This window comes from Cetorhinus maximus, chromosome 12 (assembly GCF_964194155.1).
Source record: "Cetorhinus maximus chromosome 12, sCetMax3.hap1.1, whole genome shotgun sequence".
Lineage (NCBI taxonomy): Eukaryota > Metazoa > Chordata > Chondrichthyes > Lamniformes > Cetorhinidae > Cetorhinus > Cetorhinus maximus.
Window position 1 is genome coordinate 94940708 of NC_135890.1, and position 24675 is coordinate 94965382.

A 24675-nucleotide genomic window follows, 5' to 3' on the forward strand; every position below is an offset into this window, starting at 1 on the left:
AGCGACCGGGCACGGAAGGACCCGCCGCAGCTGCCTGCACAATAATCGCGACAGAAATGCCGCCGGGAATCCTGCCGATTATTCACCATTTATCCCCAAGCCTTACCCGATGGCATAAAAAAATACAGCCTCGCGGATGACCAGGGTTTGCTTCGGCGTGTTAGAAACTAGACCGGCACCACACTGGGCTGCCCACTCGGTGTTATCCGAGCGACAGCGGGACAGGAAGCCCTAAAGACGTGCGCAGGCTTCGCTCTGGCCGTGAGCTTCATTCAGGCGATTCGCTTCTCTTTATGAGTAATTTTATTATTGGCGGTAGATGATTACACTGGAAACTGGCGACAGTCGATAAGGTTTGGAGTTTGTGTAGTTTCCTATGAAGAAGGGAAGGACTGTCCAGTGGTAAATTCAAACACTCTGGGGGATAAAGGTGGTTCCCAGGTGCTAATCAGGCCATAAATTCCTGGAATAATCTTTTTTTATTTCTCCTCTCTTCACCTGAAGAACCTGGACTTTGTTAATGTGTTGTTGGGCATCGTTCACTTTAGGTTTTGCTTGCTCCTATTGGAGGTATACTGACCCTATAACACAATTCTGTGTACAGGTCAATTTTTTTTTGTATATAATACAAGACAGGTTGGAATGTGCAGCAATCAAATTTTAAATAAACCTTTCCTATATGCAAAATTAGTCTAAAACCCATGAGGTGAGATGCATCCTGACTTGTAGCTATGTCGGCAAACTTCACCCTAATTTAACTGTAAGTCGATTAGTTTTGTCACCTTTTGTTAAGTGCAAAGCTGGACAGAATAGTGCAGAGGTTGAAGATCATGGCTGGAGTTCTGATGTTTCACCTGATAACTTTATTTGAAATCTTAATGATTGCTGCATTATGTGAGACAGACCAGGAGATCCCATGTTTGACACCTGGTCTGTGCAGAACCAGTAGACCCAAATGCAGTAGACCAAATTGAAGGAGGCGTAAGTGAAGCCCTGCTTCGTCTGAAAGGAGCGTTTGGGCCCTTAGACGGTGAGGATGTAAAGCGGCAGGTGTTACACCTTCTGCAATTGCATGGGAAGGGGATGGGGTGTTGGGGGTGATGGAGAAGTGGACCAGGGTGTCCTGGAGGAAACGGTCCCTACAGAATGCTGACAGGGTGGGTGAGGGGAAGATGTGCTTGCTGGTGGCGTCATGCTGGAGCTGGTGGAAATGGCAGAGGATGATCCTTTGAATGCGGAGGCTGGTGGGGTGAAAGTGAGGACAAGGGGGATCCTATCATAGTTCTGGGAGGGAGAGGAAGGTGTGAGGGCAGAGATGCAGGAGATGGGTCGGACACAGTTGAGGGCCCTGTCAACCACAGTGGGGGGGGGGAAACCTCGGTTAAGGAAGAAGGAAGACATGTCAGAAGCGCCGTTTTGGAAAGTGGCATCATGGAACAGATGTGATGAAGGCAAAGGAATTGAGAGAGTGGGATGGAGTCCTTATAGGAAGCAGCATGTGAGAAGCTGTAGTCGAGGTAGCCGTGGGAGTCGATGGGCTTGTAATGAATATTGTTGGACAGTCTATCACCAGAAGTGGGGACAGAGAGGTCAAGGAAGGGGAGGGAAGTGTTGGAGATGGACCATGTAAAGGTGATAGAGGGGTGGAAATTGGAAGCAAAATTGTTAAATTTTTCCAGGTCCAGACAAGAGCATGAAGCAGCACCGAAACCGTCATTGATGTACTGAAAAAAGAGTTGTGGGAGGGAGCCTGAGTAGGGCTGGAACAAGGAATGTTCCACATACCCTGTAAAGAGACAGACATAACTGGGGCTCATGTGGATCCCATAGCCACACCTTTTATTTGGAGGAAGTGAGAAGTTAAAGGAGAAATTTTCAGTGAGAGAACTAGTTCAGCCGGATGGAGGAGAGTGGTGGTGGATGGGGAGTGTTCGGGCCTCTGTTCAAGGAAGAAGCAGAGAGCCCTTAGACCATCTTGGTGGGGGATGGAGGTGTAGAGGGATTGGATGCCCATGGTGAAGAGGAGGCAGTTAGGGCTAGGGAACTGGAAATTGTTGATATGATAGGGCATCAGAGGAATCTTGGATGTAGGTGGGAAGAGACTGGACAAGGGGAGAGACAATGGAGTAAAGAAAGGAAGAAATGAGCTCTTTGGGGCAGGAACAGGCTGACACGATCGGTCTACCGGGACAGTCCTGTTTGTGGATTCTGGGAAGGAGGTAGAAGCGGGTTGTCTAGGACAGGGAGGCTGAGGTTGGAAGCTGTGGAGGGAAGATGTCCAGAGGAGATGAGGTCAGTGACAGTACTGGAAACAATGGCTTGATGTTCGGTGGTTGGGTCGTGGTCCAGGGGTAGGTAGGAGGAAGTGCCTGAGAGTTGGCGCCCAGTCTCTGCGAGGTAGAGGTCAGTACGCCAGACAACAACAGCACCACCCTTGATTGCAGATTTGATAACAAAATCAGGTTTGGACCTAAGATAACAGAGTGCAGCAAGTTCAGAAGGAGACAGGTTAGTGGGTGAGAGGAACAGAGAAATTGAGACGGCCGATTTCACACCGACAGTTTTCAATGAAGAAGAGACGGTTAGGGCCAGGGACTCTATTGATTAGGGCCAATTCTACTGATGTCCTGAGCAAGCAACCCTCCTAATCAGAACCAGTTTAACTGGCCGATTATCTCAGTTGCTGCTTGTGAGTCCTTCCTGTACAAGGTTTGGCTGCCACATAACAGTCACTACCTTTCAAAAGTACTCCATTGGCTGTGATGTGCTTTGGAATATCCTGAGGATTGAAAGGTGCTATATAAATTAAGTCTCTCTCTCTCTCATAAATGTTAGTGATGTAAATCTTAATTTAGGATGCAGGATTCAAACTATTCTATTCCAATGGAAGGTATTTGGCAATAATTTGAAGATACAACAATGATGCATATTGGAATATAGGAATAAGTGTCAGCCATTCAGCCCCTTAAGCCTGTTCTACCTTTCAGTTTTGTTATGGCCAATCTGTGTCTTATCTCCATTTAACCTAATTGATCCCATAATGTTCAATAACCTTGCCTAATAAAAATTTTAGTTTTGAAATTTTCCATTGACCTACCCTCAAAAGGTTTTTGGGGAAGAGTTGTAGATTCACACTAGTCTTTGTGGGGGAAAAATGTTTTCTAACGCCATCCCTGAATGGCTCTAATTTTCAGGTTATGGCCCTTTGTTCTGCACTCCCCATTAGAGGAAATTGTTTCTTTCCACTCATCTACCAAATCTTTTAATAACCTGAAGCACCTCAAGTAAATCACCCCTTCATATTCAATTCCTAGTCTATGCCACCTCTCCTCGTAGTTTAACCCTTTCGGCCTCAGTACCATTTTGGGAAATCTGCAGTACACTGCTTCCTGATGTATGTAGCGCCCAGAACTAAATGGAATACACGAGATGAGGTCTAACTAGAGCTTTGTTCTCTTGTAACATGACTTTCACCCCTTTGTATTGCATCCCCTCAAGATAAAAGCCAACATTACATTCACCTTTTAACTTTTTTAACCTGTCCACTAGCTTTTAGTGAATTCTGTACTTTCTGCCATATGTTCACCCTTTTTTTTCAAATATTCACCCTTAGTTCCAAGCCTCTCATCATTTGAATAATACTCTGATCTATTTTTCTTGAATTCACCTCACACTTTTCCACATTGAACTCCATCTGTGACAGTTTTGCACTCTCACTTAATCTATCCATATCCCTTAGTAACTTTTCTGCTCCTGTCCACATTATTTACTGTGCCACCATTGTTGCAACAATACCCAATTATATCACTTGCAGATGATGTCGCTATGCTATGACATGCAGTGCTTCTTCAAACAAAATAGTTTGCCACATGTTTTCATGTACATAGAATTTCTTTAATGTCAGATTGGACAATGAGCCAACTTTTCAGTTGATCATGGGTTCACGTCCCACTGCAGCGACTTGAACCTAAAATCCAAGCCAACACTTCAGTGCAGTACTGAGAGATGCTGCACTGTTGGGAGATGCGATCTTATGAATGAAACATCAGACCGTGACTGGTCATTATCACATTGCTGATCGTGGAACCTCATATGCAAATTGGCTGCCAGTTTCCTACATTATAATGGCAATAGCACTAAGTGCTTACTTGGCTGTAAAGTACTTTCTGATGCCATGAGGATGTAAAGGGCACAAAATAAATGCAAGTCTTTTTATTGAAGTGAGATTCGCTATTGACGTGATTCACTGTGAACACATCTATTTAAAAAATTAATTAAAAGCAATACCAACTGTAAGTCTATGATTTTGTTTTGTGGAGCATATTGATAACAAGAAACCCCTTCAATGCAGACTTTTAATAGTCTTCGAAACCACAGACTGATCGAAGGAACATATTTTTAATTGATCCCTCAAAGTTAGAACTGAGGAAAAGTCAGGAATGAGATAGCTAGTCAGCTCCTTCCTCTAGTATATAAACTACTCATTGTCATATCTAATTGCATTTTGAATATTCTAATGATTTTATTATTATTTCATGTTATTATTTTAAAATTTATCGCCATTTAAACAATATCTTCCCAATGTCTGTTCTAAATTAGCTTTCAATCCTTTTTTCCTATCCTACTTTCCTGGTTTTGATGTGATAATCTGGTTTACTTTATACTCTTTGATATTTGAAATCACTTTTTTGCAACAAGAGCTTACGTTTATATAGTACTTTTAATGTAGAAAAGAACAACTAATTGTATTTAAAGTAGTAAAACATCCCTGGACACTTCACAGGAGTGTTATCAAACAAAATTTAGAACAGGGCTAGGCAACGAGACATTAGAACAGATGACCATTGGCAAGGAAGTTGGTTTTAAGGAGTGTCTCAAAGGAGGAAAGCGAGGTGAACAGTTTTAGCAGGAACAGTCCAGAGCTTGGGGTCTTGGCAGCTGAAGGCACAACCACCAATGGTGGAGCAATGAAAACTGGGGAGATGCTCAAGAGGCCGGATTAGAGGAGCACAAAAATCCCAAAGGGTTGGGCTAGAGGAGATTAGAGATATAGGGGTACATTCTAAGATGCTAATGTAGGGCAGGAGGGGGGAAGAAAAAATAAAAGGAATAAAAGAGTGGATGATGAATCATAGAATGAGAGTTGATCAGAAGCTTCATTTGAAGAGATTAGTTTTGAGAAGGTTTGTAATAGTAGAAATACTAGTGGAGAAGCAAAAGGGTTAGGCAGGAAGTTCTAGAGGAGGGCAGAAGCACCTGGAGGCTCACCACCAATGCCTTGACAAAGGACAGTTGAGGGGTGGGGATGCGGCAGGAGAGGGAGCAAGCAAAAAGCCAGAGTTGGAGGGCTGAAGGGTACAGGTGAGAGTATAAGGTTGAAGAAGATTACAGTGCCATGGAAGAAGTTGAAGAGAACCAAGATTAAGTGAATGCATTGAACATGTAGCCAACATAGGCCAATTAGGACATTATGACCGACAAATAGGACAAAATGAGTACTGTATACAGGCATTCGCTGTTCCCAAACCGGTCTCCTCTACATTGGAGAGACCAAATGCAGACTGACCAAACACAGACTGGGTGACCACTTTGCGGAACACCTTCGGTCTGTCCGCAAGCATGACCCAGACCTTCCTGTCGTTTGTCATTTTGACACACCACCCTGCTTTCATGCCCACATGTCTGTCCTTGGCCTGCTGCAATGTTCCAGTGAAGCTCAACGCAAACTGGAGGAACAGCACCTCATCTTCCGATCTGGCACTTTACAGCCTTCCGGACTTAACATTTAAGCCCAACAACTTCAGATCATGAACTCTGTCCTCCATCCTCCACCCTTTAAGATCCATTTTTTTCAAATATTTTTTTTTTATTAAAAAAACTCCCACCTATTTTTATTATTTTTAAAAATTTATTTCCATTCATTTTTTTTATCCCCACATTTTAGCCTATTTCGATCTTTTTTTCCCACACTGTCCCCTCCCCCCATCCCACCCCCACTAGGGCCACCTGCCACTTGCTCATTCTGCTTTATACTCTTAACGTCTCCATTAGCACCTCCTTTAGCCAGTATCACCACCATCAACACCCCTTCGACCTTTTGTTTATGACATCTTTTGCAATCTCTCCTTTGCCTCCACCTATCACTGGCCTTCTATCCAGCTTCACCTGCTCCACCCCCTTAAACAGTATATATTCCACCACATTTTTACTTTTCTTTAGTTCTGAAGAAGAGTCATACAGACTCAAAACATTAACTCTGTCTTTCTCTTCACAAATGCTGTCAGACTTGCTGATTGTTTCCAGCAATTTTTGTTTTTGTTACAGTATACAGGCATGATGTTTTGAAAAGTTGGGAATGTATGGAGGGTGGAAAATGAGAGGGCAATTAGACCATTCAAGAAATGAAGTCTAGAGATGACGACCATGTGGATAAGAGTTTCTCCAGCTGTGGGGTATGATAGTGTCAGAGATGGGCAACATTGTGGAACTGGTAGTGAGCAGTATTGGTGATAGATGTGATGCGGTGTTTGAAACAATGATCTGGTCTAACTGGATGCCGGGATTCACCCTGTTTGCTTCAACCTGAGCAGGTGGCCAGAGCTGGATGCCAACAGCATATGAAAGTTGATTTTGTCCCTGTAGATGATGTCACTGTATAGTGGCATGTTAGATAGGGAAGAGGAGGGAGCTGAGGATAGAATCTTGAGGAACTAATTTGAGGGTGTTGGAGATGTGCTGGCTGCAAATGAGAGTGATACCAGGGAAGTGCCACAGATCTGGATAATGGAAGAAAATTGTCAACTATACCAAACAATGCAGAGAGGATAAGAGAGAATAATGCATCATAGTCACCATCACAGCACATGGCCTTTGTAACTTTAACCAGGGCAGTCTTGCTGCTGCAAACAGGGTGGAACTGAACATCTTTCCTTGTTATATACCTGAAATTTAGCTAATCTTTTCTCATAACTTATTCGCTCTACCCCTGGGAATTAGTCTAATTTATCTTTTACGCATTATTTCTAATATAAATAGATTTTGCAGCAACCAAAGTTGAACTCAGTATTCTAAGTGTAACCTGGCTATCCTGGTCTGCCTATATATCCTAGCATTCATTTAGCTTGTATAATTGATTTGCTATATTGTTTGGGCATTATAAGTGATGTATCTATTGTTACTGTACTCCCAAGTCCTTTTCCAAGTCTCACTGTGCTAGTTCAATTCCAGTCATTGCATGTCTGTGTTCCACATTCTTTTGACTTGAATAATAGTACTTTTTCAGTGATAAATGTAATTTGTTGTAAAATAAAAACAAAGTGCTGGAAATACTCAGCAGGTCAGGCAGCATCTTTGCAGAGAGAAACAGAGTTCACGTTGATAACCTTTTGTCATCACCCTTAAATGTTAACTCTCTTCATGGATGTGCCCTGGCTTAAGTATTCCAGCATTTTCTGTTTCTATTTCAGACTCCAAACATCTGCAGTATTTTGCTTTTGTATTAATTTGTTGTGTGTCTGGTTAATTAAGCAACGTAAATTCTTCATTTTTAGCTGCAATGTTCTCTTCTGTTGTCCCCTTTTGCATTATCCTTTAGCTTTTGGATCCTGTAGTATTTAAGGAGTGCTGCCAATAACACTTAAAGTTGCTAACTTCGAGAGGTCTAATGGGCAACAATATTTGATGCCCACGTTTTATGAACCTGCCAACAGGTTTCCAGTTCTGGGAATAAGAATAGGCCATTCAGTTCCTCGAGCCTATTCCGCCATTCAGTCAGATTACAGCTGACCTGTACCTCAACTCCACCTTTTCTGTATCCCTTGATCCTTTATGAATCTATTTGAAAATTTCAATTGACCCAGCATCCACAGCCTTTTGCAGGGGCAGTGTTTAATGTCGGAAACTGGAAACTGGTGCGATTCACAAATTACATTTTTGTGGGTCTTCTATTAATGAATCTTGCACTTAAAAATATATTTGATTAAGGCCAAGAAATACTGTTAATCCTGTTCTTTGCTTGCTACTGGTATTTAGGTTTATGAGATGGCCACTACTGAAAATGCAGACTCAGAAAACAAAGGAGAAGCAAAACCAACCAGCAATAAGACACAATGTCCATTAAAAGTACTTTACTGTGGAAGTAAGTTTGGCAGAAAAAAAATAACTTGTCCTGCATGCTCTTTAGTACAAATGTAGTTAGAGAAACCTTGTTATTTTGATGGAATAAGTTAATATGGATAAAACATTCTAGATTTCATCGATATTATCAGTGACATTTTTAAATAATTGCATTTCTGGTAATATGTTACACTCCTTATTCTTTATATCTGATGGGGAATAGTGTCCGAAATGATTCAATAGCCTGTCAGCGACCTCCAAGATTGTGGGCTTATGCCTTAAATTTCCCTATTACTCCACATGCCAAAAGGAACATCCCAGGCATCCACCTCCTATTTAGGAAGAAGTTTGGCTGAATAGATGGATGAAGATATAAAAGATAGTCCTACATTGCAGATGGACGGGTGATTTCAATTTGCTGTGAAAGTTTTTGTCAGTGAATTTAGCCAGTTTGTTGGACAATATGGGAAGTGCAAATGGATTTCAGAGGGCAGAAGATGAGAATGTGACCTAGTTCCAATTACATCACTTACTGTCTAACTTGCATCGCTGTATTCACTCACAGCAAGATTCATAGTAGAGTTATAGCTCAAACTATTTGCCTTATTGGCTGGAGTTAGATACATAGATCTGGGATGGGGAGCAAAATGGAAAAGATATTCAATGCCTTTAAAGTCCAAAGCTTAAAGCAAAGTTACAGAAGTAACACATTATAGGCAACAGTTTAACTCTGAATGGAATCAAATACCAAAAGTTGAATTGAATGTGATGATGCTGTCAAGTAGGAAGTTAATGTTTTTTATGTAATTTTTTAAGAAGTAGTTAATGCCAACGGCTTAATACTAGAGCCAAAAAACGTGCATTCAAAGTTGATCAGTGAAGTTACATTAACTTAACAATATAATGAGTTAGATTATCTTGACCTCTCTGTCAAGAGGTAAAAAAAATCTCACCCATTGTGATCACAAAATTGACTGTTTTCACTGTTAGACATGAGCTCTTTTCGCAGCTTCACTTTGCACCGGTTCTGAAAACAGATTTAAAAGCTATCATTTTATGAAAATTTAGATATCCAGGAATATGACTTACTAAATCACTTAGTTGCATGTCTGAAGTAAATCTTGAGTTCAGGGCTTTTTCCTTTTTAAACTGCATTTACTGATAGAGCTTCTGTGTATTTACAGCATTATACAGTTTTATTTATTTTACACAGCTCTTCAATATTTTTAAATCAGTTTTTCAGTTAATCGCTTCAATCGGATGCAAGGACTTTTAACTCTTTGTATTTTACTTGTTCTGAAATGTCATGAAAAGTATGCTTATTTTTGTGAATTGTTGTGAATAGTTACTATTGTATTTTTTCCTCTTTCTAGTCTGTTCATTGCCAACAGAGGTAAGTGGAATTAATTCCATCAAATGTACTTATATCTTCTGGTTACTTTCTCTTCTTTTTGTTGTTCCCCTTTTAATTTTACCCATTTCTCTTTCTTTCTATTTTGATTTAAAAACAATATTACTTAGCTTTTACAGAAACATTTTTGAGCAATTTAAATGGTGTCTGTGGGACTCTACAGTTTATGTACTGTACAACTGTAGTACTTGGTTGTGGGGGGCGGGGGGGGGCGCAATGTTGGTTGGTAGAGATGGTTGGGAGTGGGGAATGGAGGTATTAGAAGGAGTACTTCGCTCCCATCTTAACAAATCTCATTTTAAAGCAAACATTATTACCTTTGGGATATTTAATGCTTAGTTTCTTGTAGGAATTATTTTCTTTCTTTATAGAAATTATTTACTTTCAGCTTTGTGCTCACTAGGAAATCATACAGCTAGAGCTTTACAAGACCTATGAGTGAATAATCCAATAGTTAATAACTCAGCCTTGAATATAGGTCTGAAGGTGTCCCTGCCACAAAGATCTGATGCCAGCTGAGTACTAAAGTGTACTCAAGAATTTGCAAGCTGGGAAATTTAGAGTCCAGCATTCAAGATCAGGGGAAAAAAAACACTCATTGATGTTACAACTGTGTGAGTCAGATCGCACATTCAATATATACTTATCAACTTCATGCTGTGTGTAGGGAATTTGAAACATTGACTCTCAGCAGAAGGAAGAATGCACTGTATTTCAAATATTTCTGTTTTTATTTGCTAAGATTTTGGGGAGAGGGTGCTTATTATTCAGATTGCTCTTATCTACATTTTGCTCCTTTTTTATGTTTTACAAATGTTCAGTCTTAATAAACTTAAGACTCAGTGTATATGTAAACTGTACTTTAAGACATCCCAGTAGGTATGATTTATATCCCAATCATGAAGACTTATGCGATAAATTATTCATGACTTCATGCTGCCATGGATAGGATATGCATCAAAGATTCTGTTTATACCATATCTTAAAAGTAAGGATATAAAAGGTCAGTTTTTAAAATTCATCTACAGGATGTGGTTATTGCTGGCTAGGCATTCATTTATTGCCCGTCCTTAATTGCCCTTGAGAAGGTGGTGTGAGCTGCCTTCTTGAACCGCTGCGGTCCAAGTGGTGTAGGTACACCCACAGTGCTGTTAGGAAGGGAATTCCAGGATTTTGACCCAGCGACAGTGAAGGAACGGTGATATATTTCCAAGTCAGATTGGTGAGTGGGCTTGGAGGGGAACTTCCAGGTGCTGGGGTTCCCAAGTGTCTACTGCCCTTGTCCTTCTTGATGGTAGTGATCATGGAAGGTGCTGTCTAAGGAGGCTTGGTGAGTTTCTGCAGTGTGTCTCGTAGATGGTACACACTGCTGCTACTGTTTGTCAGTGGTGGAGAGAGTGAATGTTTGTGGATGGAATGCCAATTTGTTCTGGATGGTGTCAAGCTTCTTGAGTGTTGTTAGAGCTGCACTCGTCGAGGCAAATGAAGAGTATTCCATCACACTCCTGACTTATACCTTGTTGATGGTGGACAGGCTTTGAGAAGTCAGGAGGTGAGTTGCTCGCTGCAGGGTTCTTAGCCTCTGTCTTGCTCTTGTGACCACTGTATTTATATGGCTCATCCAATTCGGTTTCTGGTCAATGGTAACCCCCCAGGATGTTGATATTAGGGGGTTCAGCGATGGTAATGTCATTGACTGTCAAGGGGCGATGGTTGGATTCTTTTTTGTTGGAGATGATCATTGCCTGGCACTTGTGTGGCGCTAATGTTGCTTGCCACTTGTTAGCACAAGCCTGGAAATTGTCCAGACCTCGCATTTGAACATGGACTGCTTCAGTATCTGAGGAGTCGTGAATGGTGCTGAATATTGTGGCATCATCTGTGAACATCCCTACTTCTGACCTTATGATGGAAGGAAGGTCATTGATGAAGCAGCTGAAGATGGTTGGGCCAAGGACACTACCCTGAGAAACTCCTGCAGTAATATCCTGGAATTGAGATGATTGACCTCCAACAACCATAACCATCTTCCGTTGTGCTAGGTATGACTCCACCCAGCGGAGAAGTTTCCACTTGATTCCCATTGACTTCAGTTTTGCTAGGGCCCCTTGATGCCTCACTCTGTCAATACTGTCTTGATGTCAAGGGCAGTCACTCTCACCTCACCTCGGGAGTTCAGCTCTTTTGTCCATGTTTGAACCAATACTGTAATTAGGTCAGGAGCTGAGTGGCCCTGGCAGAACCCAAACTGAGCGTCAGTGAGCCGGTTATTGCTAAGCAAGTACCACTTGATAGCACTGTTGATGACCCCTTCCACTCTTCCATCACTTTACTGATGATCGAGAATAGACTGATAGGTAATTGGCCCAGTTGGATTTGTCCTGCTGTTTGTGTACAGGACATACCTGGGCATTTTTCTACATTGTCGAGTAGATGCCAGTGTTGTAGCTGTACTGGAACAGCTTGGCTAGGGGTGCGGCAAGTTCAGGAGCACAAGTACTATTGCTAGAATATTGTCAGGGCCCACAGCCTTTGCATTATCCAGTGTCTTCAGCCATTTCTTGATATCACGTGAAGTGAATCGAATTGGCTAAAGACTGGCATCTGTGATGCTGGGGACCTCTGGAAGAGGCCAAGATGGATTGTTGTGAATGCTTCAGCCTTATCCTTTGCACCAATGTGCTGGGCTCCTCCATCATTGAGAATGGGGATATTTGTGGAGCCGCCTCCTCCAGTGAATTGTTAGTTGTCCACCACCATTCACGACTGGATGTGGCAGGACTGCAGAGCTTAGATCTGACCTGTTGGTTGTGGAATCTCTTAGCAATGTCTATCACTTGCTGCTTATGCTGTTTGGCGCACAAGTAGTCCTGTGTTGTAGCTTCACCAGGTTGACACCACATTTTAGGTATCCCTGGAGCTGCTTCTGGCATGTCCATCTGCAGTCTTCATTGAACCAGGGTTGATCCCTGGCTTGGTGGTAATGGTAGAGTGGAGGATATGTCGGGCCGTGAGGTTACAGATTGTGGTTGAGTACAGTTCTGTTGCTGCTGATGGCCCACAGAGCATCTTGGATGCCCGGTCTTGAGTTGCTGTATCTGTTCGAAATCTATCCCATTTAGCACGGTGGTAGTGCCACACAACATGATGCGCCTGCAGCAGGCAGGTTGAGGATGACTTTGAGTATGTTTTTCCCTCTTATTGGTTCCCTCACCACCTGCTGCAGACCCAGTCTAGCAGCTATGTCCTTGAGGACTCGGCCAGCTCAGTCTGTGTAGGTGCTTTCGAGCCATTGTTGAAGTCCCCCACCCAGAGTACATTCTGCACCCTTGCTATCCTCAGTGCTCCCTCCAAATGGTGTTCAACATGGAGAGTACTGATTCATCAGCTGAGGGGGCTGGGGTGCGGTAGATGGTAATCAGCAGGATGTTTCCTTGTCCATGTTTGGCCTGATGCCAGGAGACTTCATGGGGTCCAGAGTCGATGATGAGGACTCCCAGACCAGGTGCGATGGCATAAGTGAACCGAATGGGTTTTTTACAATAATCAACATGGTTTCATGGTATAAAAACAGGAAACGCTGGGAAAGCCCAGCAGGTCTGGCAGCATCTGTGGAGAGAGAAAATGAGTTAACATTTCGAGTCCATATGACATAATGACAGCATATTCTTTACTCTTTACCACTACTATTAACAGTCTCTTTGTCTTGTGTCCATGACATCTTTGTCAATCTCTCCTTAGCTGTCACCTATGCCTGTTCTACCTCTCTTCAACAGTATAAAATCCATCACATTTCCACTTCTCTTTATCTCTTAAGAGGAGTCGTATGGACTCGCAACATTAATTCTGTTTCTCTCTCCACAGATGCTGCTGAGTTTTTCCAGCATTTTCTGTTTTTATTTCAATATCTGCAGCAGTTTGCTTTTATCAATGGTTTCATGGTCATCGTTAGACTTTTCATTCCAGATTTTTATTGAATTCAAATTCCACCATCTGTAATGATGGGATTTGAAGCCAGGTCCCCAGAGCATTACCCTGGGTCTCTGGATTACCAGTCCAGTGACAGTACCACTATGCCATTGCCTCTCCTGAATGTACCTTGAGTATTATCTTTAAAATTATATAGGACTAAGTAGCTGCAGTAATTAGAATATGGTTTCCTGTTGGTGAAATATTAAAACATAATTTTTCTTGATATATGGGTGCTCTTTTTTGGTCTCCCTCCACCTCTTCCACTAACATCCAGCCTTGTTTACAAAAACAGACTTTGGCCATCTGCAACCTCCTCATGTCCTCTTCACAACATACTTTCCTACCTATCTTTGTGTCATCTGCAAATATAGCTACCATGTCTTCATTCCCCTCATCTAAGTCATTGATGCAATTCAGATTCTCAAAGCTTTCTTGAGTTACCAGTACCAATCGTACCTGTAAAGGTGTAAGTAAACCAGTACCTTTCCTGGTGTCCTGCTTCAGGCCTCATTCTGTCCTAATTTTCAGAGAAAACTAGAAATTGCTATTGTGAGATGCTTGCTTCAATGAAGCACCAGTATATGTAAAATTAACAAATTGCTTGTGCTTTCTCATTAACATGCTGTTTATGTCTCTTGGCTTTAAAATTTCCACATGTGGTCAGTTTATTCGAAGCTACGTAGTAAAGCATATGATGAGTACCCCAAAAGAGCAGGTTGCAGAGTGATGGATTATTCATTCATTCCTATTCTACTTTATTTATGTAACTGTAGTAGTGTTGAATCCCAGTACTTACATCACTCCATTCTGTGACTAGCTAGATGATTTCTAGGAATAAAAGTTTTAAAAATATCTATAGGAAGTCAGAAGTAAGAGCTTTTTGACCAAAAAGCCAGTAGGTTTGTGCAGTAAAATACCAGGGAAGGCCATTGACGAAATGCAGAAAATATTGGTCAAAAAGGCAACTGGATGTGTTTCTGGACAAAAGAAATTGATGAATATGGTGAGAAGAGGAGCAGCTGGCCTTGACCTCTTAAAAGGGATAGGTTTGTAGGGCTTAGTGGTTTTTCACTGTTATATATAAAAAGTGATTTTATTACTGTTGTATGAAATTTCTTTGGTTTTAGATAAAACCATTCATTAGCTATACATTCATATTTACTTAATTTGCTTTTCACTCATGGGGAATGTCTGTCAACTTCTCAGTCATTCAGAGTACTTTACTTTCTTGATTTTGCTTTTTCCTTCTGTTTTACATAAGAAATAGGAACAGGAGTAGACCATTTGGCCCCTCGAGCCTGCTCTGCCATTCAGTAAGATCATGGCTTCTTCTTGTGTTTCGATTTCCACATTTCCATCTAACGCCGATAACTTAGATTCCCTTGCCTAACAAGAATCAACCTACCTCTGCCTTTAAAAATATTCAATGACCCCGCCTCCACCACCTTCTGAGGCAGAATTCCAAGGTTGCACAACCCTTTGAGAGAAAAAAATTTCTCCTCATCTCTGAGCTAAAAGGGCGACACCTAATTTTAAAACAGTGCCCCCTAGTTCTGAACTCGCCCACAAGAGGAAACATCCTTTCAACATCCACCTTATCAAGGCTGTTCGGGATCTTGTATATTTCAATCAAATCACCCCTCACTCTTCTAAACTCCAGTGGAAACAAGTCTAGTCTGTCCAACCTTTCCTCATAAGAACCCACTCATTCCAGGTATCAATCCAGTAAACCTCCTTTGAACCACCTCCAATGCATTTACATCCTTCCTTAAATAAGGAGACCAAAACTGCACACACTATTCAAAGTGCAGTGTCACCAATGCCCTGTATAACTGAAGTATAACATCCTTACTTTTATAAAAGCAAAATACTGCGGATACTGGAATTCTGAAACAAAAACAGAAAATGCTGGTAAAACTCAGCAGGTCTGACAGCATCTGGGGAGAGAGAAAAACAAAGTTAACGTTTCGAATCCATATATGACCCTTCTTCAGAGCTCACATTTTCCCACATTAAACTCCATTTGCCAGATCTTTGCTCACTCACTCAACCTATCTATATCCATCTGCAACCTCCCCATGTCCTCTTCACAGCATACTTTCCTACCTATATTTGTGTCATCTGCAAATATGGCTACCATGTCTTCATTCCACTCATCTAAGTCATTGATATAAATCATAAAAAGTTGAGGCCCCAGTACAGACCCCTATGGGACTCCACTCGTCACATCCTGCCAATCAGAAAAAGACCCATTCATGCATACTCTGCTTTCTGCCAGTCGGCTAGTCTTCTATCCATGCTAATATGTTACCCACTACACCATGCACTTTTTTTTCCGTAATCATTTTTAATGTGGCACCTTATCAAATGCCTTCTGGAAATCCAAGTACTGTACGTCTACAGGCTCCCCTTTATCCACTGTGCGTGTTACTCCTTCAAAAATCTCCAATAAATTGGTCAAACGTGGTTTTCCTTTCACAAAACCATGCTGACTCTTCCCTATTGCCTTGAGCTCTTCTAAGTGACCAGCTATAACCTCCATAATGATCGAATCTAATAACTTGACAGACATCAAGCTAATTGGCCTATATTTTCCTGTTTTCTGCCTCCCTCACTTCTTGAATAGAGGGATTATATTTGCTATTTTCAATCTGATGGAATCTTTCCAGAATCTAGTGAGTTTTGGAAAATGAACAGTGCATCAACTACCTCATTAGCCACCTCTTTTAAGACCCTAGGATGTAGTCCATCGGGACCCAGAGACTTGACAGCCTGCACCTCCATCAATTTGCTCAGTACCATTTCCCTAGTGATTTCAATTTTACCAAGTCCCTTTCTCCCATTCACATCCTGATTTACAGCTAATACTGGAATGTTTTTTGTATTCTCTATAGTGACCCACAGAAGCAAAATATTTGTTCATTTCTTCCACCATTTGTTTTGTTACCTATTTAGTTAGGACAAGTTTATGTATTCATATAGCAAACATGAATTACAGCTATTGTATTTTCCAATTATATTTTTATGAATTTACGACATATTGTCACCAAGTTAATTTACATTGACACATTTTATTTCTTATGACCACTTCTTCAAATAGCTAGGTTGCCTATGCCACTAGAGGTCAGCAATATGTCTTTTCAAATCTTGCACTATTCGAGTAATAAACAGGTGATGTGGGATCTTAGTAACTGCTTAGAACATGGAAACCTGAAATGGCAGATATTTGTTTAAAACATGGGGGAGAATTTTCTGCCCATTGTGCGGGCTGGGCAGGTGCAGCGTGCTGCCATTTTACATGGGCAGGCCAATTAAGGCCTGCCCAGCATGATGCGCGCCTGGAAGCGCTCCACGCTACCTGTGCAAATGGGGGGAGGAGGGAGAGTCGGCCCTGCGCTCTTTCGCACATGCGCGCGAAAGAGCGCAGAAATCTCCCTGAGGCAGCTCCGTGCCTCAGGGAGTTTAATTTCATCGTGGAAAACTGAAAAAAAGATTTTAAAAAATTATTCAGACATGTCCCCTCATGTGACAATGTCACATAAGCTGGAACATTTCAATAAATTTCACTAAAAATTTTTATTGAATTTATAAACCCTTCATGAAACCTCATCCGCCTATGGATGAGGTTCCATGAAAAATGCCCAACCTTAAGGTTGGACGGGCAGCCCTGTTAATTATTTCAATTAGTTTTTAAATGGCCTTAACAGGCCTTTGACAGTTCAGCGGGCACGCAGCCGACACCGGCACACACCCACCGAACTGATGATCGGAATGATGCGTGGTGACATCAGGACGCACGCCTGACATCACCGCGTGTCATTTTACGCGTCGGCGAGCGGGGCCTGCCCCCACACGCCGACCAGAAGATTCAGGCCATGAAGATTTCCAAAATTTGGAAAAATTGTAAGTATCCCTCTTTCCCCTCCCCACCTGTTTATTTAAACTTCTGATAGCCATAAAATAAATTATAGCAGCGTTCCCAATTAGATGACGATTTTTCATTCCTTTCTACCAGATGATAGTTTACTTAACTGTTTGCTGCTCTGCTTTTTACATCACAACTTCTGCTGTGGCTTAATGGGAAAGTTAGTAACAAATGTTCCGTTAAGTCCTATACAAAATTAAAGATAATCAAAAATGAAAATCAGCTGAGATTAAATGGTACTCGGGTGCTAAGTGCAATACATTCTGCCTCCCTTTACACACTTTTGAACTAAACAGTTGAGACTGGAGGAAGGTATTAGCCCAAGGACCTCATTTGTGATATATTTGAGTGTTGGCATAATTTGATACTCTGATCTTCATGATGAATTGCAGCATCCATTGCATCTTCCTAAAGTTATATAACACTCAGCCTAATGTATCACACTGATGGCAGACAAACATTTGTTAGTATATTTTCTGTCATTTAGTCAACTTTGATACAATTCTTTCTTCAGGACTTGCAATGGCAGGCAGAAGGAAGGACTCTCTGAAAGGGAAACATTCATTAACTCAATTATGTTCCTTGAATGATTTCATACATGTGTTTTCTTACAGTATTGTGAATACATGCCGCAGTATACCAAGTGTAGACAATGGCTGGAAAAGAATTGTCCAGAGGAATTTGCAAAACTCAGTATAGGTAACAAAAAAATAACATTTCTAATATTTTTCAGTATATAGGATCAATGATTTAGGATGCAATTGCTGAGTTTCCTGGGAAGATGCAGAATTAAGTTTATACTGTAATTTGTACAACATCATTTCTTAATAATGGTCCATATGATACATATAGTATCTGCTAATCACAGTATCTCTACAGTGCAGAAGGAGGCCATTCAGCCCATCGGGTCTACACTGGCTCTCTGAAAGAGCATTCCACTTAGTCCCACCCCCCTGCCTTATCCCCATAACTTTGCACATTCTCCCTTTTCAGGTAGCAATCCGATTCCCTTTTGAATACCTTGATTGAACCTGCCTCCACCATCCTTTCAGGAAGTTTGTTGCAGACTCCAACCACCCTCTGGGTGAAAAAATTTTTCCTCACATCACACTTACTCCTTTTGACAATTATTTTGAATCTGTGCCCTCTAGTTCTTGATTTTTCTCTTGAGAGGGAACAGTTTCTCACCTTGTCCATACCCCTCAGGATCTTGAATACCTCTATCAAGTGTCCTCTCAGCCTTCGTTTCTCCAAGGAACACAATCCCAACCTCTCCATTCTATCATCATAGCATCACAGTTCTTTACCCCTGGATTCATTCTTGTGAATCTCCTCTGCACACTCTCCAATGCCTTCACATCCTTCCTCAAATATGGCACCCAGAACTGGATGCAGTACTCCAGAAGAGACCTAACTAGTGTCTTATACAAGTTCAACATGACCTCCTTACTCTTGTACTCAATGTCCCTATTAATAAAGTCCAAGATACTATATGCTTTATTAACTGCTCTCTGAACATGCCCTGCCATCTTCAATGACTTATGCACATATCCACCGAGGTCCCTCTGTTCCTGCACCTCCTTTGGAGTTTCTCCCTTTATTTTATACTGTTTCTCCAGATTCTTCGTGCCAAAGTGAATCACCTCAGACTTCTTTGCATTGAACTTCATCTGCCACTTGTCTGCCCAATCCACCAACATGTCTATGAGATGGGGGCCCTGCTGGTGCATGTTTAGTAGCTACAATGTATAATATCTAGCCTTATAAATAATATCTAATTCCATGATAACAAACCTCACCTGTTTTTGATTTTATTCATCTGTTTTATCTGAATCTTCAAATTGATGAATACTCGTGTCCAAAATATGTGCATATATACAGGATGTTTATCACAGATCAACAATATAGATTACATGGAAATTGGAACACAAACAGGATGTTTGTCCCAACCAGTTCATGCATGTTGAAAGAACATTCTCTCCATATTGTGAAGCTCAGCTTTTTTTCTTTATCCTTTTGAGTCCGTATGACTCTCCATATGGATCAGGAGACTTCAAAATGATTGCCCTTGTGTCTATGGCCAAAGCAATCATATATAAGAAAAAACAAAAGATCGTGAACAGATTCCTGGGTAGCACCAATAGTCACATCCTACCACTCAGGAAAAAAAAAATTAATTCTCTTGGTTTTCTGACCACTTCAAACCCTTTATGCCCTTAATAATAAGTGCCTGCATGTTTATTTTTTATATTGTACCCTGCGAACTTGTAGACAACATCCATCTGATTCCCTTATTTTTAGATCCAATGATTTTCTCAAAAAATTCATTACATCTAGTCAAGGCCAACTTGACCTTTTCCAATCTATGTTGATTGTTCTGGCTTAACTCACGTTTCGGTGTGCACTAATTTATCCCATATTATGACTCTAGAAGTTTACTAACAACAGAGCCAAGATTAATTAGCCTGGCATTTCCTGGTTTATCCCTTTCCCTTTCTTGAATCAGAGTGTAACATTTGCAACCTCTGGTTCACTGGCATAGTTCCCACTTACAACAAACACATCGCCCCCAGTCTCATTCAGTATTCTGGGATGCATACCACCTAGGCCTGGTGCCTTCCATTTTTGGTACAGTAGCTTTTGTAAGACTCTATTTTTGAATCTTTAACTTCAATAGTTGCTTTTTCTAATCTTTAGAAACTCCTCCAGTTGTACTTTCACCTTTCTCTGATGAAAATAATCATTTTTATTTACAGCTGATTGCATGAGCAGTCTTGGCCAACAAGACCATGCCTCAAGGTGTAGGACAAAAAAAAATCAGGACCTATACCTGAAATGATTTTTGTATTGCATCTGCTTTCTTTGTGGTTAGCTGTCATTTCTAATTCTCAATGGGAATTCAAAAGGTTACTTCAATCTTTCTTTTATTTAAAACAACAGATCAATGCCCACAACAAGATGCAGGAGGGGGGGAGCCGCCAGTGGGCGAGGAAGAAGAAAAGAAGAAACAAAGACGAGGTTACTGTGTCTTTTCTTTTAAATTCTCATAATTTTAAAAGAAGCTCGATTTCTGGGAACCAAACTGGAACTAACACTCCACCATCTTCATTAGTCATAGGAGAAGATTTTTAGATAAAAAGTACTTTGAAGTACTTGCCTTTCAAGCATATCTGCCAGTCTAAATTAACTAAGTACCTGTCTCATTAGCTTGGATTTTTGCAAAGCTTGTGACGTTAAGTATTGGGAATAGGAATCATATTATAGCTTCTGGGTGTTATGGACATTTTCAGACATGTGACGTGCTTCCTGGTGGAGAAGATCACTATCCTGCCTTTTTAGTAATTTGAAACATTTACTGAATTTAATTGTAATTGTCCACCCAGAACTATTTAGACGTTTTTTAATATATCCGTCCATGTCTGTAGATCAACTAACACATTCCATTAAACCTTCTTTGCACTTTCCAAGTGCTCTCAGGCTCTACTCCCTGCATTCCATTCTTTTTTCATTTCTTCTTCTCCTTTGGTAGTACTGATCTAACTGAGCAACTCTAGGTTCCAGAGAGGTCCTGGGAATTTTGGTGACCAGAAAACCATCTACTCACTGGTGCAAATATTAGTAACCAGCTAATTATTTCCAAATTAAACATTGCTGCCTTAATGTCAAAACTGCCTATTTCTACAGCTACTTTGGTTTCCTGTTAAATACCAGTGCTAATGTGTTAGCCCTTTGAAGTCTGCCGCAACATCTCTGCAAAGAACTCAAAAGGGACCAATTTAGAATCGGATGTTCTAGGTTTCCGCACAATTATTTCCTACCCCTTATATTTTTTTCCCCTGAAGGTGTTGACGCCTCTGAGATATGTTTCTATAAATAGGCTATCTCCACCACATTGCCCAGGTGACCGTTATTCAAGTGGAAGCCTAAATAGTGAATATTGGCTGTTTGAGTACAGAGACAGGCAACAAGGTCAACCCAATCCTGCTGTCACTTAACAACCATACTTAAGCACTTCCATAGGATCATAACTACAAATGGGGAACCCGCACCAATTTCACTCTCTCATTCCAAGGCACTGAGTCCATTGTAGTTCCGCTACCATTTCCTGAGTTACAATCAGCAAACTTACCACAGACTCTGAATTGATCCTGACCTTCCTGGTCTTGCATGGACTCACTGTCTATTGGATAAACTCATTGAGGCATAAGGGAGGCCTGCAAGCAAGGCCGCCTACTTGTGATCAGTGCAAGCCCCAGCACAAACCTATAGACATTTCTCTTTGTAACACATTTGGGATTGCACAACAAATGTGAATGCACAATGTTATTTTTACAGCATTACTTAGATGTCATGCTTCTATTTAACATATGATGTGCACAATGTGATTGACACAAGAAAATAGTGACAAGATCTATAACCTTTTAAATGTGACATGAAGATGTAGAACATAATTCCATAAGTGTTTGTGATAATCTGAAGAATATGTCAGACTTTCTTTGTATGCTTGTTAAATTACTATGTACGATCCATCCATATAAAGCAAGAGAAGCCCTAGGAATTGTCTCTTATTTTGGCAAACATATTCTAAGTACATATTTACTTTTTTTTTTAGGTGGCAGAGGTATAATTAAACAAAAAAAGAAGACAGCACCCCAAAAGGTTACAATAGCCAAAATTCCAAGAGCAAAAAAGAAATATGTAACAAGAGTATGTGGCCTTGCAACTTTTGGTAAGTATTTACAATTGCTTTGTTTTAGTGTCACTTTATTTTTTTCTTGCAGTATGGAGAGCATGAAAAATTTGAATTGGGATATTCCATGGGTAGAATTCTTTTCCAGTTACTATAGTTTGTTTTCCCCAGTCTAAAATACATAGCCATTGAACCGAGGCATCTTGTAAAAATTTAATATGGAGAGGACAAGCTGACTCAGCACTGAATTAAATGCCCAATAAAATGGATGCCCTTAATTCCTGGCAACATTGTTCTAAAACTGGAATATAGATTTGGTTGACATCATTGCTGATGGATCTCTTTTGTGTAAACAGAGATAGAGCTAAAAGAAGCACAGAGATTCTTTGCTCAGAAGTTCTCCTGTGGAGCATCAGTTACAGGAGAAGATGAAATCACAATTCAGGGTGATGTTACAGATGATATTATGGATGTTATTCAAGAGAAATGGCCTGAGGTAAGATGACATACCTTCGCAAGTTTGTGTCTTTTGACTATCTCAGTTAATGCCTGCAGTTCCCATGATAGCACAATGTGCATGTGTGAAGCTCTGAAGAATTTCTTAGCATGCATTACTCCGGGTACAACTTGGAAGACTATCTTCAGGATTTTGGTGCTTGTTTTTCCAAATGACTCTAAGCTGGTATTTCAAATGTAGGAGAGAGAATTTCAAATTAAAATAACGATTGGCTACATGATTTTACATGAGAGAATATAACCTCCCTCGGAGACCAAGAGGATAAAGTAGGTAATTATACTACTTTTGGTTTATGCTAAGTAATTGTTAATTATTTACAGAAAATGTATTGATTTTTGTAGGTACAAATTATTGAATTTGTTTTTCCAAATGAAAAACTGGAAAATGAATGTTATTTTGAGGAAACTATTTTCAACTCGTTTTTTAGTTCAGAGGATCTAGCTCTGAGAAAGACACAATCTTCAAAGACCTGAAGAGTGGCTTAAGTAATTGACCCAGGAAGGCCAAGCAATTATACTTTGTGTCCTTAAAGTGACATATTTAACCAAATAAAAGCAAAATACTGCAGATGCTGGAAATCTGAAATAAAAACAAGAAATACTGAGGTCCAGCAGCTTCTGTGAGAGAGAAACAGAGTTAATATTTCAGGTCTGTGACCTTTCATCAGAACTGAGAAAAGTTAGGTGAGAAAAATTAGACCATCTTTAGAGCAATTAGGGGTGGGCAATAAATGCTGGCCTAGCCAGTCAAGCTCACATCCTGTGAAAGGATTTTTTTTTTAAATCTGCTGAGTATTTTCAACATTTCTATATTGAAGTCTATATAGCTGTCCTTCAGCAGTAGAAATAATATGTTGATGAAAAGCAAACTACTGCGGATGCTGGAAATCTATAGGAGACAAAGAAACTGGGAGAATGAAATAGTGTCCTCACAAGGAGCAGGGTGGAATAAAGTAGCTGTTGGGTCATTGGACTTATAGTTGTTATAAGTTAACAGTCAATCTCCAGCGATAGAAGTGGAGGAATGGAAGAGAATAGTAGGAGACAGGCTATGTGAAGGTGAGGGAAGAATGGAAATTGGAAGCAAGATTTAAACTTCATTGAGGTTAGGCTGTAAGGGGATGAAGCTGAGTTTTATTAAAACGTAAGCAGCACCACAGAAAATCTGCTGGTGTAAGGTTTGAACGTGATTTGCTGTCTTGGGTCATCAAACTTGTTCTCAGCCATCATAGCTCCTTCATCAACTGAGAGTATAGCAGTAATTAACACCCAATAACATTAAAACTTGCAGAACATTTTTTTCTTGGTTATATGGCCTCCCTACATGAAGCAATACTAACTATAGAACTATTACTTTGTCAATTTTCTTGTACTTTAAATAGCTTCAACTTACTACTGTAGATTATTCTTGCAGGTGGATGATGACTCCATTGAAGATCTCGGGGAAGTGAAGAAGTGACCTAGTAGTCTGCACTTTTATTGTTCAATTCAACTGGCAAGATAAATTTGGCCAAACAATAAAAAGGCTTTTTATTACAGACATCCTCTCTAGTGAAATGTCCTCAATGGATTTGAGGCTATTTTCTTGTACTTTGGTTGCCAAAGCTCCTGTGAAATTTCTGGATTATGTTTTAAGAAAAACATTGTGTGCACTAAAGAGATCCCTAGTTTAATAAAATATCTGTTTTGATCTCTTGTGGATCATTATATTTGTGATTTGTTTTTCACCTGAGTTTTTATATTCACCACATTGTGGTTCTGTAACACCTACCAGACAGCACAAGGATGTGAATTTTGTCTATACATGCAATTGCCATAAGGACGCATTAATTCTTTAAGTAGAATTCTTGTCCTGTGGGAGTTTAATTGCTCTTTCACTTAGTTCATTCTTTTATGAGTGGCTCTAGTAATTAGAATTACATTGGTACGGTCAATTAAATTCACTAACGCAATGAATAACCTTAAAATGTCACCTAAGGAGCTAAAGATTGATATTTAGGGAAAGGCAGAAAATGGCCAGTTTCTGTATTGGGTGCCTGCCTGTAA

At 40.5% G+C, this 24675-nt stretch overlaps 2 protein-coding genes across 2 annotated transcripts in view; one reads left to right on the forward strand and one right to left on the reverse strand.

Annotated features, from left to right (window-relative positions):
- The window catches only part of ccdc62 (coiled-coil domain containing 62), a 46471-nt gene extending 46251 nt beyond the window's left edge, over positions 1-220 (reverse strand). The window contains exon 1 of the mRNA XM_078554121.1: positions 107-220. The gene's annotated coding sequence lies outside the window, so the exon portion shown is untranslated. The remainder of the gene's footprint in view (positions 1-106) is intronic.
- denr (density-regulated protein) lies at positions 202-24328 on the forward strand. The gene is made up of 8 exons (XM_078554124.1): positions 202-353; positions 8032-8137; positions 9489-9508; positions 18038-18122; positions 20364-20441; positions 22036-22152; positions 22470-22609; positions 24044-24328. Exons 2-8 carry the CDS (start codon positions 8041-8043, stop codon positions 24086-24088), a joined length of 582 nt encoding a protein of 193 aa, XP_078410250.1. The 5' UTR covers positions 202-353; positions 8032-8040; the 3' UTR covers positions 24089-24328.
- Positions 24329-24675: the final 347 nt, after the last annotated feature.

Bases quoted from the DNA above. Each gene is read 5' to 3' on its own strand.
- denr (XM_078554124.1), top strand. From the start codon at position 8,041: ATGGCCACTACTGAAAATGCAGACTCAGAAAACAAAGGAGAAGCAAAA. The intron at 9,509-18,037 runs GTAAGTGGAATT...GTTTTCTTACAG, and splicing joins TCTGTTCATTGCCAACAGAG to TATTGTGAATACATGCCGCA. The intron at 22,610-24,043 runs GTAAGATGACAT...TTATTCTTGCAG, and splicing joins TTCAAGAGAAATGGCCTGAG to GTGGATGATGACTCCATTGA.